Source organism: Corticium candelabrum, chromosome 21 (assembly GCF_963422355.1).
Source record: "Corticium candelabrum chromosome 21, ooCorCand1.1, whole genome shotgun sequence".
Lineage (NCBI taxonomy): Eukaryota > Metazoa > Porifera > Homoscleromorpha > Homosclerophorida > Plakinidae > Corticium > Corticium candelabrum.
In genome coordinates, this window is record NC_085105.1 from 227,501 (window position 1) to 244,823 (window position 17,323).

At 41.4% G+C, this 17,323-nt stretch overlaps 1 protein-coding gene and 1 non-coding gene across 2 annotated transcripts in view; both read right to left on the bottom strand.

The window, feature by feature from the left end:
• LOC134196690 (probable ubiquitin carboxyl-terminal hydrolase FAF-X) overlaps nucleotides 1–17,323 on the bottom strand; it is a 29,178-nt gene that overhangs the window by 6,062 nt on the left and 5,793 nt on the right. Inside the window, exons 11-45 of the mRNA XM_062665905.1 lie at nucleotides 16,130–16,324; nucleotides 15,955–16,053; nucleotides 15,131–15,238; nucleotides 14,950–15,066; nucleotides 14,579–14,726; nucleotides 14,366–14,453; nucleotides 14,069–14,120; nucleotides 13,933–14,004; nucleotides 13,499–13,602; nucleotides 13,184–13,298; nucleotides 13,019–13,114; nucleotides 12,732–12,949; nucleotides 12,430–12,558; nucleotides 12,261–12,372; nucleotides 12,068–12,205; nucleotides 11,636–11,875; nucleotides 11,262–11,416; nucleotides 8,821–9,247; nucleotides 8,637–8,743; nucleotides 8,247–8,355; nucleotides 8,041–8,187; nucleotides 7,840–7,983; nucleotides 7,516–7,579; nucleotides 7,295–7,441; nucleotides 6,450–6,571; nucleotides 6,280–6,393; nucleotides 5,768–6,141; nucleotides 5,470–5,611; nucleotides 5,034–5,119; nucleotides 4,835–4,926; nucleotides 4,269–4,425; nucleotides 3,361–3,501; nucleotides 3,222–3,298; nucleotides 2,472–2,653; nucleotides 2,013–2,243 (exon numbers count right to left, since the gene is read on the bottom strand). Coding sequence (XP_062521889.1) covers nucleotides 2,013–2,243; nucleotides 2,472–2,653; nucleotides 3,222–3,298; nucleotides 3,361–3,501; nucleotides 4,269–4,425; nucleotides 4,835–4,926; nucleotides 5,034–5,119; nucleotides 5,470–5,611; nucleotides 5,768–6,141; nucleotides 6,280–6,393; nucleotides 6,450–6,571; nucleotides 7,295–7,441; nucleotides 7,516–7,579; nucleotides 7,840–7,983; nucleotides 8,041–8,187; nucleotides 8,247–8,355; nucleotides 8,637–8,743; nucleotides 8,821–9,247; nucleotides 11,262–11,416; nucleotides 11,636–11,875; nucleotides 12,068–12,205; nucleotides 12,261–12,372; nucleotides 12,430–12,558; nucleotides 12,732–12,949; nucleotides 13,019–13,114; nucleotides 13,184–13,298; nucleotides 13,499–13,602; nucleotides 13,933–14,004; nucleotides 14,069–14,120; nucleotides 14,366–14,453; nucleotides 14,579–14,726; nucleotides 14,950–15,066; nucleotides 15,131–15,238; nucleotides 15,955–16,053; nucleotides 16,130–16,324 — 5,049 coding nt within the window. The remainder of the gene's footprint in view (nucleotides 1–2,012; nucleotides 2,244–2,471; nucleotides 2,654–3,221; nucleotides 3,299–3,360; nucleotides 3,502–4,268; nucleotides 4,426–4,834; nucleotides 4,927–5,033; nucleotides 5,120–5,469; nucleotides 5,612–5,767; nucleotides 6,142–6,279; nucleotides 6,394–6,449; nucleotides 6,572–7,294; nucleotides 7,442–7,515; nucleotides 7,580–7,839; nucleotides 7,984–8,040; nucleotides 8,188–8,246; nucleotides 8,356–8,636; nucleotides 8,744–8,820; nucleotides 9,248–11,261; nucleotides 11,417–11,635; nucleotides 11,876–12,067; nucleotides 12,206–12,260; nucleotides 12,373–12,429; nucleotides 12,559–12,731; nucleotides 12,950–13,018; nucleotides 13,115–13,183; nucleotides 13,299–13,498; nucleotides 13,603–13,932; nucleotides 14,005–14,068; nucleotides 14,121–14,365; nucleotides 14,454–14,578; nucleotides 14,727–14,949; nucleotides 15,067–15,130; nucleotides 15,239–15,954; nucleotides 16,054–16,129; nucleotides 16,325–17,323) is intronic.
• Nucleotides 15,760–15,855, bottom strand: Trnap-cgg (transfer RNA proline (anticodon CGG)). Its single transcript has 2 exons — nucleotides 15,820–15,855; nucleotides 15,760–15,795 (listed from the first exon to the last, which is right to left on the bottom strand). It is a non-coding gene; the product is annotated as a tRNA-Pro (tRNA).

Genomic DNA, 17,323 nt, shown 5'->3' on the forward strand with positions numbered 1-17,323 from the left:
CACACACACACACACACACACACACACACACACACACACACACACACACACACACACACACACACACACACACACACACACACACACACACACACACACACACACACACACACACACACACACACACACACACACACACACACACACACACACACACACACACACACACACACACACACACACACACACACACACACACACACACACACACACACACACACACACACACACACACACACACACACACACACACACACACACACACACACACACACACACACACACACACACACACACACACACACACACACACACACACACACACACACACACACACACACACACACACACACACACACACACACACACACACACACACACACACACACACACACACACACACACACACACACACACACACACACACACACACACACACACACACACACACACACACACACACACACACACACACACACACACACACACACACACACACACACACACACACACACACACACACACACACACACACACACACACACACACACACACACACACACACACACACACACACACACACACACACACACACACACACACACACACACACACACACACACACACACACACACACACACACACACACACACACACACACACACACACACACACACACACACACACACACACACACACACACACACACACACACACACACACACACACACACACACACACACACACACACACACACACACACACACACACACACACACACACACACACACACACACACACACACACACACACACACACACACACACACACACACACACACACACACACACACACACACACACACACACACACACACACACACACACACACACACACACACACACACACACACACACACACACACACACACACACACACACACACACACACACACACACACACACACACACACACACACACACACACACACACACACACACACACACACACACACACACACACACACACACACACACACACACACACACACACACACACACACACACACACACACACACACACACACACACACACACACACACACACACACACACACACACACACACACACACACACACACACACACACACACACACACACACACACACACACACACACACACACACACACACACACACACACACACACACACACACACACACACACACACACACACACACACACACACACACACACACACACACACACACACACACACACACACACACACACACACACACACACACACACACACACACACACACACACACACACACACACACACACACACACACACACACACACACACACACACACACACACACACACACACACACACACACACACACACACACACACACACACACACACACACACACACACACACACACACACACACACACACACACACACACACACACACACACACACACACACACACACACACACACACACACACACACACACACACACACACACACACACACACACACACACACACACACACACACACACACACACACACACACACACACACACACACACACACACACACACACACACACACACACACACACACACACACACACACACACACACACACACACACACACACACACACACACACACACACACACACACACACACACACACACACACACACACACACACACACACACACACACACACACACACACACACACACACACACACACACACACACACACACACACACACACACACACACACACACACACACACACACACACACACACACACACACACACACACACACACACACACACACACACACACACACACACACACACACACACACACACCATAAGCTCCTCTGGTCAAGCACCACCTCACTACCCAACTACATGTATCTCAATGAGAAACAAGGACCTAAATCAATCAAATAATCTCACACACCTTATTCTGTGTCTTACCTCTTGGCTAGGACACTCCAACAAATACTCCGAAAATCTTTCAGTGTGTTCAAACAAGGCTGCCGTTGCAAACCAGAATCGTACAGTTTTGTTACACCGAAGCAGAGTAAGCAGGATGTTACTCCACTCTAAAGCCGAGCCTCGAATTACCTTCTTAGTACGAAAACCAACAGAAAACAAAAACTTAGTAAGAAGCTTTACAGATAACATCACCGAATGTTCTTGCTGCTCCTAAAATACAAAGTTGGAAGTAACAAACAAGTGTAATAGATTATAAAAAATACAAGTGACAAATGGACAAACAGACCAATGGACAAACAGACCAATGCACAAACAAACACATAACAGAGTACTTATAAAAGCAACATAATCCTTAGAAAACATGCAAGTAGACAAGCACATAAACAGACATTTGTACACACTATGCACACGTCCTACTGACAAACACAGCGTACATACTGAGATGTCAGGTCTCTCTTCTGATATAAAGGGCAAGTTCGCTTGAGCTAGATTTCTCATAAATCGAAAGTAATCCAAACCAAACTGTGCTTTCGTGTGACTATACTCAAGGTTCTCTCGCTGAACAGCTCTTTCTATAGCACCTGGTAACACAGGAGCAGGAGGACCATCCGTTCCCACAACTATAACAACAACATCAACCACATTTTAGAAAAGTACAATCACTAATACACCAGAAATTCAAGCAACAATCCACATAAATGCACTATGTGTTCTGTTGTAGAAGGTCTATGACCAAAACTCATTGTAAGCCATAAATGTAAAAAAACTGTGTTACTATACGTGGCTCTACTTTAACTACATCAGTAGATGTCTTGAAAGGCTCACCCCTTTCACTGTATGTATGTATGTATGTATGTACTATTGTAGGTTACCATGTACAGCATAATTGTGTTTGGTTTGTCGTCATCATGCTTCCAGTGTTTGGGCCAATCCAAACTTGAATAAGAAACCAACACGTGACATAATAACCCATTTCATGCCACCAACATCACCCTGGCATTATCACAAACATCAAATTGAGAAATGTGTGGCTTTCCAAGACATCAAATGTCATTGCCAAAAAGCCAATTACCAAAGTTAAAGAAGTAGGCAACAATTGCTTTACAAAACAATGGCAAATATTCCACCAAATCTTGACATATCAATACAACATCTGTAATAGAACATACTACATCCTTCATAACGTACCTGTATAAGGCACATCTTCTCTCTCATAGAAAAGAAGGTATGCATTCCACCAACGTTTCTGTCTACGATACTGCATTCTATAACAAATTCCTTCATCAAACATTCATTGTATGATTACTGCACTTAGTCACCACAAAACCTTTTCATCACATGGTCATACGTTTCACCCATAAATTCTCCACCAAAACATTGACTTTTCAACTCCTCGTCATCCTCCATTCTGGCCTCTCCTACTTCCCCATCCTCAAACTTGAACCATTTTGTACCTTGACCATCAACTCTGAACAAAAGAAGACATGGTCTAAATTTCTCACACATATTGCTAACATTCTAAAAAATGTAAAATACACTGGATTCCTGTATAGTCTAATAGCTAAGTACCCTTTCTTCGCCTGGACAAACTAATTAATTAACACAAATTCCCGCATATACCTAGACTTCGGGCATCATAAAATTCAGTTATTTGGCAGATACAACACAAACTCTGTGTGTGTCAAACGTGGAAGTATATGCGAGCATCCCTGCCGTTCCCTGCGTATGTCACTCTGAAGCTGTATCCACGCGTAGAGCAGAGGTTTATGACACCACAATAAATGTGTGAGGTCACAATAGGTGACGTAACAATGAAAGCCACAGGATGACATAAAGAACTACAGATGAACACCAGTAACGCATATCTATACAACACAGAGTACCAAAAACGTCACCAGTTGCTATTCCCAAGTGAGAAAAGGCCGCATGCTAAAGGAGAAGCGAAGAAGTGCAACGGTTTGTGAGCACATAAAGAACAAACTTTTCGTGACATCACGATTTTTAAAAAAACCCAGCACAAAGCAAAGTACAGGGCACCGGCCACCGTGAAGAGCACCAGTTGCTTTACGAAAGTAGAAAAAGTCATGTGCTAAAGCAGAAGCGAAACAGAACAACAGTTTGTGAGCAATTATGAACCAAAATTCAAAATGGCTGCACCCATGGACCACTTTCCTTCCATTTGGTATGATAGCGTGAGATCAACAAAGTTGTGGTTGTAAACATGCTTTGTCTCACCTCTGTGCTATGTAGCTATAGTAGTGTCCTCCACTTGCTTGACCACTGTGAACAACAATCCCTGCCAACCGATAACGAGTACAAGCATTCACAAATGGACCATCCTCCCGTTCTTCTTTGTCCTTGTCAGGATCACCCTCCACCTCCACTCGCTCACCTGCATAACATAAAATTAGCAGGCAGGCAAGCAGACAGACAGTCATAAACATTTAGAAACCGGGACCACAGGTCCCTTCTGTCTAGTCATAATGTGTATGTGTCTTTGGTGCGTATCTAGTGTGCATTGCAGTTTTAACCAGTTTTCATGTATGTACTAAATATAATGGATACGTAGATTTGCTATTGCTTTGGTGCTATACTTCATTTATGAAAAATAGACGTATTGACAGACTGACAGACAGACAGACATACATACATACATACATACATACAGACAGACAGACAGACAGACAGATAAACAGACAAACACACAGACACACAGACAAATGAACGAACGAAAGGAACAAACAGACAGACAAAAAGGAGAGAATTTCACACTAATACACACAACATAGTGATGCTGATACCTTCCAACTTTGCTAATCCCTGTACAGTATAAGGCTCCATATCAAGTTCACGAGGAAACTCGATATAGTCATTGAATTTAACTGCACAGTCCCTACACAACAAAGCACCTTAACTGAGGAAGCTACAAAACCTAAACTGATTCATATCATGAGCTGCAACTGAACTATACAAAGCAGGTTCAGCTTGGTCCTTACTTACCTCTCCCAATCGTAATCAAATCTCTTCAGTTGAATAACTAAGACAGGTGGAAGCTTTTGTATACAAGTTCTCTTGATAGTGTCCACCTTCAGTCAAAAACGACTTAGTTTTATCCACAAGATAATTACAAAGACAGCAAGTAGATAAACATGCAACTACCAGAGCCAGTGTGAGACTGCAGTCTAGTAGTTAATTCCAACTACCCCCATTCGTCCATCTGTCTGTCTGTCTGTGTGTTTGTCTGTAATAAAGCAAGCAGCTCTCAGCCTTAAACCGTACAACACGTATTGTCACTGTGTCTGTCAGTGTTCACAAACAGCAAGTGATTTAGCTTTCAGTCTGTTTGTCAATACTCAGATGCAACTGCAGCTTTGTCCTAAATGTTGATCTGTCAGAAATTTTTCTTTTCATTTATAAAATGTGCTACATCATTTACCTTCTTTTGACATTTTTCACAAAAGTATGCATTATCGCCTTCCAGTAGGTCGCCTTTTACATATTGCTCCAAAGACTCCAGTAAGTGTTGGTGATGTCGAATGTCTACACTAATAGACATAAATGGCTCCTCCTTGGCATATCTAAATAGCAACAAACATCATGCAACCACAATAGACCAGTCCACATTACAACAAGAACAATAAATAATAAATCTGTTCAAGTGTTTTGTGCTGTCAAAGTGAGCGTCCTGTGCAACATGTTACCTCAGAGAACAATACAAGATAGAGGTAACTTACCTATGTGGACATCCCTTGCAAATCTTTTGATCAGCAAACACACCTCCCATCACCTTCACAACTATCTGTTCATGTTCCATAGTCTTAAGTCCTTCATCCACACCATCTACGATTCCATTAAAGAATTCCATTGCATCTTGCTGCTCTCGAACGTTTACTGGTCTGTCCTGCATGCGAAATGATTTCCATAGTCCACGAGGTGTGTAGTATTGTAGACGACTCTTCATCAAGTGGCCAAAAATGCACTGGATTTGTTTGACAACAGTGACTCGATATGAGTTTCTGTCTTCTTCTTGATTTTCACAACCAGGTGCTGGCGTTAACTTGTCAACAGGCTTTGGTTCCTGCTCGTTCTCAGCACGTTCATTTAGATACTATACACACAGACAAATAACATTTACGACCTCATCTGGTCTGGTCAATAATCAAGTCAACAGAAAACAAACAACAGACAAACACTCAGCTGAACACCATTATAGCAACTATGCAGCAATATAGCAATTCGCAGTCACCTGGTTTTTCAAGTTCTTCTCCTCAACAAAAGATGTCTCCTCCTCCTCTTCAGTCTCTTTCCACAAATCCTGCACCTTCAATATGTAATTTCTAATCTCAGGAATCATATACAACTACACAAAATAAAATAAGACACACAAAGACTACACACAGACATTCATCATCCAACCATTTGAACAACAGAGTTCATATAGCATGTTGCTCCAGCATTCTTGAGACCAACAAACCCCTTCATAGGTCGAGGACCAACAGGAGGAGCAAACTCCCACTCAAGCAAAGGAATAGCATTGTCTGTAATCATAAGTAGTCAAGCAACTGAACATAAACATAAAACAGCTAATTAACTTGCATATTGGGCATACTCATGAAACACTGCCAAAGATAGACAAACAAAGACAAACAAACAGACAAATATGGACAAACATACAAACAAAACACACAGACAGCCAAACAAAAGCACACAAACAAGCATGAACAATAAGCTTATAAAACGGTAATTTTGATCTCTCTCTCTCTCTCTCATGCATATTCAAAGTATCCTTATTCTGTTTCACCAATTATAGACTACAACAAAAAAGTCCACTTAGAAACTCCCTGATATTTCACATTGTAGATGGTGAGCAATAACCTAAAGTGCACACAAATCAGTGCATCTAGTCTGCACTTTCTATTATAAACACATTTGACTAGTAACTGAAGCTCTGTTTACACCTGCAATTCCACAGCAATGACTCATAATGAGCCCTTTGAAGAGGCACCTCTGCTACTCAAAGATCAAATACAGACAACTACACTGTGTGTGTGTGTGTGTGTGTGTGTGTGTGTGTGTGTGTGTGTGTGTGTGTGTGTGTGTGTGTGCGCGTGTGCATGTGCGTGTGCGTGTGTGTGTGTGTGTGTGTGTGTGTGTGTGTGTGTGTGTGTGTGTGCGCGTGTGTGTGTGTGTGTGTCACAGTGATATTACTTCTTTTCCTTCCAGCCTGTCTCAATTACATGCCTGTGTCAACAATGTCATACCTTGATAAAAGAGTTCTTCTTGCAACCGACACAGCTCTTCAAGGTTTGGAACACAGTCAGTGACAAACGCTACAAGTAAGTCATAAGCAGCATTTTGCGTCTGAACAACAGAGCATATGGGTTTGACTGGCTCAGATGGCAAAGAACCTAAAGACATTTCAATAAGCACAAACAAAATTAACAAAAGTAGAAAATGCTAGACATGGTATAAATCAACACACCACGACTTCTCTTGACTTGCAACAACATTCTAGATGCTGGACACAAAAAGTCTTCCACTAATTCCTGCAGTACAGATAGTCTTACTGCATTTGAGCAATAACAATAACAACATGGAAACACAATTCATTCAGTTGTCCGTATGTCCGTCTTTCTACCTACTCAGCATCACCCACTCTCCACTTCCTGTCTGTGAACCCAGCGGTGCATTTATGATTTGTCTTTGTATAAATCCTACTTTCAGTCTGTCTGCCAACGCTAGGTGGATGTTATTCTATTTGCAAGTCTAAGCATTTACTTGTCTACCTGTTGTCAATTCTACCAACCTTGATAAGACCTTGTCCTTCTGATGATCCAATTTTGTGTTTTTCTGTTGATGTCTTAAATGCCAGTAGTTCCTTCATTACATTGAGATGTCCCTCCAACAAAGAATCTTCCACAACTGGTCCTCCAGATGCCCCAAACTTCATCTGCATCAACAAACCATCTACTATGGGGACTTATGCATAAAAGTACAAAAGACTCACTTTGACAGATTTCAACCACTGAATCTGCAAGTTGAGTTTGTGCTCAATGTCAAGTTGTATCTCTCTTGTACTGGAAATGTGGCTCAGTAGATGACAGAGAAGTGTGAAATACTCTGACGACATTTTCGCTCGCTTTACAACATCCGTCTAGAGCCACAGAGTCATGTCATCTGATCAATACATATCTCAGCACAGCAAAAAGGTACCTCAAGACCAGCAAACAGAAGAACAGTAAAGTATGAAAGAGGACGTGAATCACCAGAGCATCGAGTGATCATCAGATAAAACTGTTCACACGCAGCCACGCGTACAGATCTGGAAAACAATTCAAACAAATTACTCACAACTACTAACCAAGACAAACACAGACACCTCCAAATGAGCATGAGATAAGCAGACATGTACACAAGCAAGTACAAACAGATATGACACATGACATGAAAAACATGACAAACATACAAAGACAAGTGAATGAACAGCGTCAAGATATTCAAGCCACTAGCCAGCAAGCAGGCCAGAGACGAGCAAACAGGCAAGCATGGACAGAAGAAAGTAAAACCAACACATACTACCATTGCTCCATCTAACCATCTCACCTTGTTCTGGCCATAAGTAGCATGTCAGAGATGAACAGTTTCCAGTTAGAATCACGTGTCAAATTTTCATGCGCAGACGGAAGCAAAGTCAAGCATACAGACAAAACCTATAACACAAAACAAGTGTTGCCAAGGCCTTTGCTAACGTGCTCACCAACAACACTTCAACAGCCTAATTTCATACTTCTAGAGCTTCTTTTGCTATCGCTGAACACTCAGGTTCTACAGCTCTTCCTGTTGTTCCAGGTGATCGGTCAAAAGCAGCATGTATGTCCTCTGGTGTTGCATGAACTAAGTGAATAACTCCAGCTGATGATGCCCAAGCTAAGCGCTTCACTGAATGTATTGTCTCAAGTGATGGCAACTCTAATGCATTCACACTGGCTTCTGAGGCCATTTGACCAAGCCGTGTTGCGATTGACCAAATCAATAAATCAGTCTGCAAACCAGGAAGCTGGTGAAGAGCATGCGAGATTCTTTGCTGATCATTCTGTTCTACTGAAGAAAGTCTCTCTCCTCGTTGAAGACAACGACTCCAAGTGGTTAGTTTTGCAAACCCCATAGAACAGAGCATCACTTTTGCAAGTTTGATACACACAGAGTAAGAAGACCTACAATCACAAAACGTAACATGACGATCCAACATCCAGTTAGGCAAAAACAGACACTCTTAAGATCATAAACATAGTCAGTAGTTACCATTGCTAAAGCATATTAATTGCAATTACCATATATGACTTATGTCAAACAGACAAACAGACAACAGACAGATCACCAAACATTCATAAGACTCAATTGAATGTAACTCTATTGAGCCAACTTTGCCATCATTCTACAATTAAAGACAGACACGAACAGATACACAGTCTAGTCAGAAGGATAAAATACAAATCAAGATCCAAAACAAAGTGCCAGTACACCCTCAGTGGTCTATTATGTGCGTCCATGTGTGCTGTGTTGTACCAATCCAATTGGGTACCATACTATAGACTTTGCAAGCTGCCGTACAATGAAATCTATTATTCTGTCGTGCTCAACCAGATCAGTCTGGTTTGTAAAGTCTATTACAAGTACCGGAAGCAAACCTTGCTTCAGAAGTACTTAGACCATCACGGCTGTCTAGAAAGAAGACATGACTTTACGAAGGATCCGAGTAGATCCCAGAAGCACTGTTTTCTGTAAGTGCTGCAGGTTGTGATGACCTGGAATAATGTCCAGCCACCGTGCAATAACTGCGTGCACTGTGCCCAAAGCTCCCAAGACCACCGGAATCACCAGTGTTCGACAATGCCACATGCGGCTTATCTCCACTCGCAAGTCGCTGTACTTCGCCAACTTCTCAGCATGTTTCTTGCCAATGTTGCCATCAGCAGGACAGCTGATATCAATAAGAAGACAAGTGTTTGTCTTCCTATTTCTGAGACAGATGTCTGGACGATTGGCTTTGATCCTCCTGGCAGTGGGGATGGTGGTATCCCACATCATAGTAATGTCATCCGTCTCCACAAGCCTATCAGGATGATGCCGGTACCATCTGCTCTCCACTGGAACCCCAAAATGGCGACAAACGTCCCAGTGAATGATGGATGCCACCTGATTGTGTCGATCAGTGTAGTCCATTGGTGCCAAAGCACTACAGCCTGCCACAATGTGGTCGACTGTTTCGAGGCCTACACTGCACATGCGACAAGTAGGACTGACATCACGATGTAGAATCTTGCACTTATAGTACCGAGTCCAAAGTGCTTGGTCTTGAGCAGCAACAACCAGTCCCTCAGTTGCAGCAGGAAGATTCGCTGCCTTTAGCCATCCGTAGGTCTCTTTCATGTCCACAGGCGGTTGCTCAGTGAGACGACGATACTGCCCGTGCATAGGCTTCCCGCTCCAGGACCGCACACGAAGAGAACTGCAACACGTACGGTAATGTCTCGCATCTGTTTCAGGTGCTTGCTCGAAGCCACCTTCAACCGAGATGGATGCATTCCTGTGTAAGCTCTGCGACTTGTCGTCCAAAGCAAGACTCCTTCACAGCTGTGCAGTAAACCGACAAGCCATGTGCTTGATCGAGTGTGAAGATTTTCCAGAGTCACACTCCCGTATCATCTGCATGAAAGGATCAGAACTGTCAGCAAGGTAACAGTTCAGCCTCACAATACAAGATTGATATGTCGACTCAATCTGTTGTAACCCCCTACCCCCATCACTGCAAGGAGCGTACAGTCGGTCAACGTCTGCAGCAGGATGGTGGACACCATGCATAGAGAGGAGCTTTCTGGTCCGTCAATCGAGCTGCTGCAGGTCTGTGCACCCCCAATGAATGACGCCAAAACCGTAAGTGAGAACCGGTAGTGCAAACCCATTGATGGCTAGAATCTTGTTCCGACCATACAACTCAGTCCGGAGAACCACCTTCACTCTGCGGAAGTACTCACGACGAAGTCTCTCCCGCATCATGCTGTGCTAAATACCGTTACTCTCATCTACACCCAAGTACTTGTAGACTTGACCCGGTTCCAGACAGTTGATGGTGTCCGTTTTTCCTACCTATTATTATTATTATTATTATTATTATTATTTAATATTATTATTATAATCATTGTACACACATCTGATTCTATGTCTCACCGTCGTGTTGTGTTGTCGGCATCTCTCATAAAGTTTGGTTCTTTGAGCAAACTGAGCAATAAAAAGATGCCACCATTTTCGAAAAACCAAACTTGAAACTGTTGCGATTGCTCCTCTTCAAAACTGCTGGCTGGCATTAACATGGAATGAACAACCTAATCAAGACAAAAAATTTGTTAACAAACATTCTGTACATCGCAATATCACATATCCAGTAACCCAGTTATAATAGGTATAACATCACCTTAACTCTCGAGTGTGTATGTATGTCTATCCATCAACCCGTCAGGTTGTCTGTCTGTCTATCTGTCCCTGATTGTATGTATGTCTATCTGTCCACCCATTCACTTGCCTGCTGGCAAGAGATGATTTACCTCTAAGTAGTATAGAGTGTTCAGTGGTGGCATCTCAAAGCACAATTTCTTCAGTTGAGCCATTCCATCTTTCGTCATTTCAGAACTGCACTGCCTGATGTTCAACATCGCTCCCTGGTCAGTTGGGATGAGTTCAAGAAGTTGCCTCACATTATCCCGTAAACTTGGAACATTAAAATGAATACCCAACTGTCCGATATTTAGCAAGAAGGCACAGTAACTTGGGTCTCTAGAGATTACCTGGCAATCAGACAAAAGTGACTCATAAATTTATAATAAGAGATGTAACAATCGTCTACAGTACTGAGAGATGCATCCCTCCAATACAGTCAGTCTACTGCACTGAAGACATACAGTACACGTAAATCTCTCAAACACAAAGCATAATGTGCTGAAAAATGCCTCTATCCAGTACACATAATACATACATACCACTCCTGGAAGGCTCTGTTCAACCTCAACATTCGGTCCCTCAAATAGGTGAGACACAGAATTCGTTGATGAATCAGAAGACGAATCTTGTGAAGGAGACACTGCATGTCGTATGTGACTCAGCTTAGCGGTTACCAACTAGACCCAACAAGCTCATCACTAAGTACACAACACGCACCACAACTCACTCTACCTGCTTGTCTCTAAATGGTAGCTGATGAATCAGCTTCTTGTCATCCATAGGATTCACTAATTCGCCATTGATATACAAATCTAGACGCGAAGACTGAGAAGAGCCTCGTCGCCTACAAATAAAATAAACTACAATTTCCATAATTTATTACAGTTTCTTAAAGTTTCACATTCTAATAATTTTCCGTCGAACTGCTGCTAAAGACTCATTGCCATGAGTTGTAAGTTCAATGTCTTCTGGTCGACCATTTGGCATTGGAAATCGAATCGTCCATGTTGTGTGACGACCCAGCCAGGATCTGAAATTAAGAAATAAATAAAGAAATCCACAAAAGTAAACAAAACAGAAGAAAATCTGGATAACAGTCAAACACATAGATTGACACATAACTGATAGACACCAAATAAAACGAGCACAATAAGAGTCTGTACATGAACGAATTCATTATGCCACCATTCCACATGTACTAACTTTCCATGTGGTAGTATTGCTCGCTCATCTTCATGAGCCGCATCACACTCAGCAATATACTCTCTCAACAGCTTCAGACACCGAACCATTCGAGTTGTGTGCACAGTCGCAATCGATTGATCTTCTGCATCCAGCTCTTGTTTCAAGCCACTCAATTCACTGTATGACTCACGCAGATAGTCAAAGCAAGTTTGAATAAATTTGCGATGAATTGCAACCTTCACAACACAATCACCCTTACTACTGTGCATAAGTATACAGCAACATTTGTAAAGTACTACTGTTACCTGTTTAGGTTCAAGGGGAGGCCCAAGATTTGTGTAAATATTCTTCACAATGTCAATAGCTCTAATGGCTATATCATCAGAGCCGTGTAGAAATAGCTACACAAACACATAACATGCAACTGTGTAAAAACTAACACAAACAACAGCCATGAAAAGTGGTAATACCTTCCACAGATAATCCAATCCAACTAATGACAAGTCATTTGTTACTCGGTGATGCCTCTTAGGTGTCAGCTTCTGTTCTCGTTGATTCACCATTGTAAATGCTCTCTCAAAACACCTAGCAAACAAACAGAAACCTTGTCACTATAAAACAGATATTATGTAAACAAGATATCAGACATAAAAAAGAATTGCCGTTTCTGCTAACTCTGCTGCATACAAATAATAATTTTAACCAACAACACAGTCTATGTACTAGACACCACAATGATAACCTTCAATGATCAATTAGTAAACACAATAAAACGACAAACTCACTTCATTCCACTCTCTGTGACATCTGCAGGATCAATCTGCAAAACATGTTCCTCAAAGAATGGCCGCCCAACTTCTGGTTCAAGGTCAGGATCTTCACCCATCACCTACAACACAACCTATCAAATTCTGTCCAAACGAATTTCATACTGACGATCCACTGTCTAGCTGTCTATCAGGTAAGCATAATGTTGCTGTGTAAACAAGCAATATAAATACAAAATGTGTACACATGTATGTTGTTGATATCTACTAACTGCAAAAGTTAGTCCACATCTACACCTATATCCACCTTCTGCTTATGTACTCATCAAGGTATTCACCTATCATGCTAAACCTCTTGTGTGGCCATTACACAATGTAAAAATATGATTTGAATTATTCTAGTGCATGCAGCATGTTCTAATACAACAATAATCAAGCAAAATATTCTGCACCTTTGAAAACCATTTGAAAGCTGCTTCTCTGTCACAACCAAACACTGCCTTTTCAGCAAGCCAATGCCAAATCTAGAATAACATGACACTGTAACTGACCATGTACATGCACATGCCCACAAAGATGGAAAAGTACCGTCTTTGCAGGAGCAAGAGACAAGTAGAGCTGCCCGTCTTTCAAAATAAATCTGACACACAATAGAAATAAAACAAAATACTAGTAAACAATATTACTATCTACTGGATTAGCATAGATTTATGCAGGCAGGTGGAAGGTAAATCAGGCTGATACTGATCATGTCCACAGGTGACAGATAGTAGAAAAGCCTTACAAACGTACACTGAAATGCCTCAAATTGATGGCTCATTCCATATACAATTTATAAGTAAAAATTTACAAGAAATACAGCATGTGAGACACAGAAATCTTGACCTGAGAAAGTTGAGTCGTTCTGTTACTTGTTGTTCATGAGAAACATGACCATCAATCATCAGCTCGGCTGGTTCAGTACTCGGATTTGCTGGTAAACAAAGCAATTCATTACACAACACCTGCATTACTGCATTACTCTTAGCAGGAATGTGGGTGAGCATGCAAACAAAAGCTACTAAGAAGGTATCTAACACAGTAGCATATTTCGCCAACCTTCAGTGTATTTCCTAGCCTTCTCTATGTACAATCCAAGATTCTGTGTCACAAGATCAATAAGATGGTATTTACGTTCAAAATGGCTAATGACTTCCTGTCGATAACAGAAGTTGTGATGAGTTTGAACCGACATGTTAGATGGTCCCTACAAAACAATCATGTATAACAAACAGCTATCCACACATAATCTCATTGCTGTGCTGTCCATGTGTACGTTCATCTGTCTATCAATCTAATCCAACAATCTGTCTGTCTGTCTGTCTGTTTGTTTGTCTGTCTGTCTGCATGTCTGTCTGTCTGTCTGTCTGTCTGTCTGTCTGTCTGTCTGTCAGTCCAACCGTCTGTTTGTTAGTCTGTGTCTTTCATACCTCAAAATACATGCTAAAGATGTCATGAATCATCTTAATTGCTGGCAACACCCAAACATCTGTCTTTAACTCTTCAATACATCGTAGTAACCACTGTGTTTTCTGCTGATCGCGATCCTACACACAAACACTCAGTGAATAAAGACAAACACGCCTACCCAATAATAATATAACCACACACCACTGCACAACTGTAGTCAAGAATCTTGATGTGTGCTGCAAGAGCCTGCTCCATAATTTCCTTTGGACAATCTTCAGAATGAGCAAGATTCCACAACAATCCCAACACCTATCAACACATTAACAAAGTTCAAAATGTAATGGACAGACATTTTGCTGCATGATTAAGCAAGTAGAAATGTAGCGTTTCTACGATTCTTCATTATTAATTAACAAACATTCACTTTTCAAGTTCATGTAGAACCGTTTAATAGCCACATACCTATAATAGTAGTATGTAAGTATAGAAAGAAAACTGTTGTTTCACATTAATAATTTTGCCTCCTCCTGTATAACTGAAACACACATTGCTGAGAGTTAATTCTGTTTCCATTTAGACTAAATTTTCAAACTATTTCTTCCAGATAAAATTTGTAGTTCAAAGTCTAGTACACTTTTAAAGTGCTGAGGCACCACTCCATCAACTAAAGAGTACGCTAAATAAAACACATGAAATAAGAGAGGAAAACGCGAGCATGCGCAAATACAGTACGGTAGCGCACGAAAACATGACGTTAGAACAAAACAAGAACGTGATGAGTAAAAAAGGGAACGTGATGCCTAAAGTGCGAAATATCCACAAAAACGTAGGGGCTCAGGCGGGAATCGAACCCGCGGCCTCGCGCATGTGCGAAATCCATCGCGGAATGACCCGAAGCGCGAATCATACCACTAGACCACTGAGCCGACCACGAACGTCAATGTAAAACATTATTCTTCAATAAGGAATGATCAATCCTACTACGTACCACATCTCTAGCCACGAACAGGTACATACGATCTAACCTTCACTGCCATCACTCCTTCTTTGTCGTCCTCTGCAAGTCTTCTAATTAATTCTAATAGCTTCTCTCGTTGTCGTTTCCCTGCATGTGTCCAACTTTTCTACAACAAACAGAACAAAGTTGAGTTCAAATTGAACGCTGTTAGTGTAACAAGATAACAACATAGTATAACTAACCTGGAAACACTGAAAAAGATAGTCAAGCTGTTCAGCTGAAAAATTCCATGCTAATCTTGCAAGAAGGTCGTGTATGTTCTTGACAATGGCTTCATGTTTATCAACTTGTGCTGCCCACAGAGTGTCCAAGTCATCTTTCGTCAATGCCTTCTGACGGATCATAAACCAAAGGATTTTCTCCAATCTTTCAACATACTAAAATCAAACACACAGCTGAAATACCTGAATTCAAAGACAGGGACAAACACATCAACTGTCATATTAAACACATTATCCCAATATCTGTCAATTACAACATTGTTGTTCACACACCAAACTATGATCTGGAAATCCATATTCGTCTAAAATCTTCCAAATTATATATATATACTCTACATTTCCAATCTAACCCTTGGATTTTCTATTCAATCCATTTATAACAAACAATGCATTCGTCTCTATAGTTACAAAAATCTCAATTGTATGTCTACACTTTAGGTATCATCCTAACTATAAAATGTTGATATCCTCTAATTAATTAATTTGCAAACAGTATGTCAGAGGGGAATTAACGCCCCAACACGAGACATTGCCCAGTCAAAACAAGTCCATGTCTGGCCATATATTGTGTTGTCCGGACATTGGCTACTGGAACGGTCACACCCAAATGGCATGATTCAGACACTCATAAGTCAGACTATGTGCACTATCAGAGAGTATGTTTTCTTGGGGTACATATCTACTATCCCAGTAAGCCTGAACTGGGAAGCAAGTAATGAGGTAGAGGTCACACCAGGTGTGCTTATTAAAGCATGTTACACCATTTATCTTAAGTGGTTCCAGCTGATGATCCCTTGATCTCACTAGATAATTGGATAATAACCATTTGTACTTGGCTAAGATGTCCTTGATATACAAAAAGTGTTATCTTTTGGTTTCCTTTGTAGGAAGGGCTTAAATAATTTAGTAAACAGATGCCAGACCTTGTGGTTTCTAACCATTCCAGATCATCAGGAAGGTCCAAAAAACAGCGGAGATATTACAGATTTTCAAAATGCACACTCATGGGGTCATAGACAGTATATATGCTTCTGTGTGAAGTGGTGAGACGGGTTACTGAGACACCAGTTGCCATAAAATACAAATTTTCACCTAGAATGCGTGTAGCACAGCACCAAATATGAGGACATGAATTGGTAGAAACATCATCCCCAA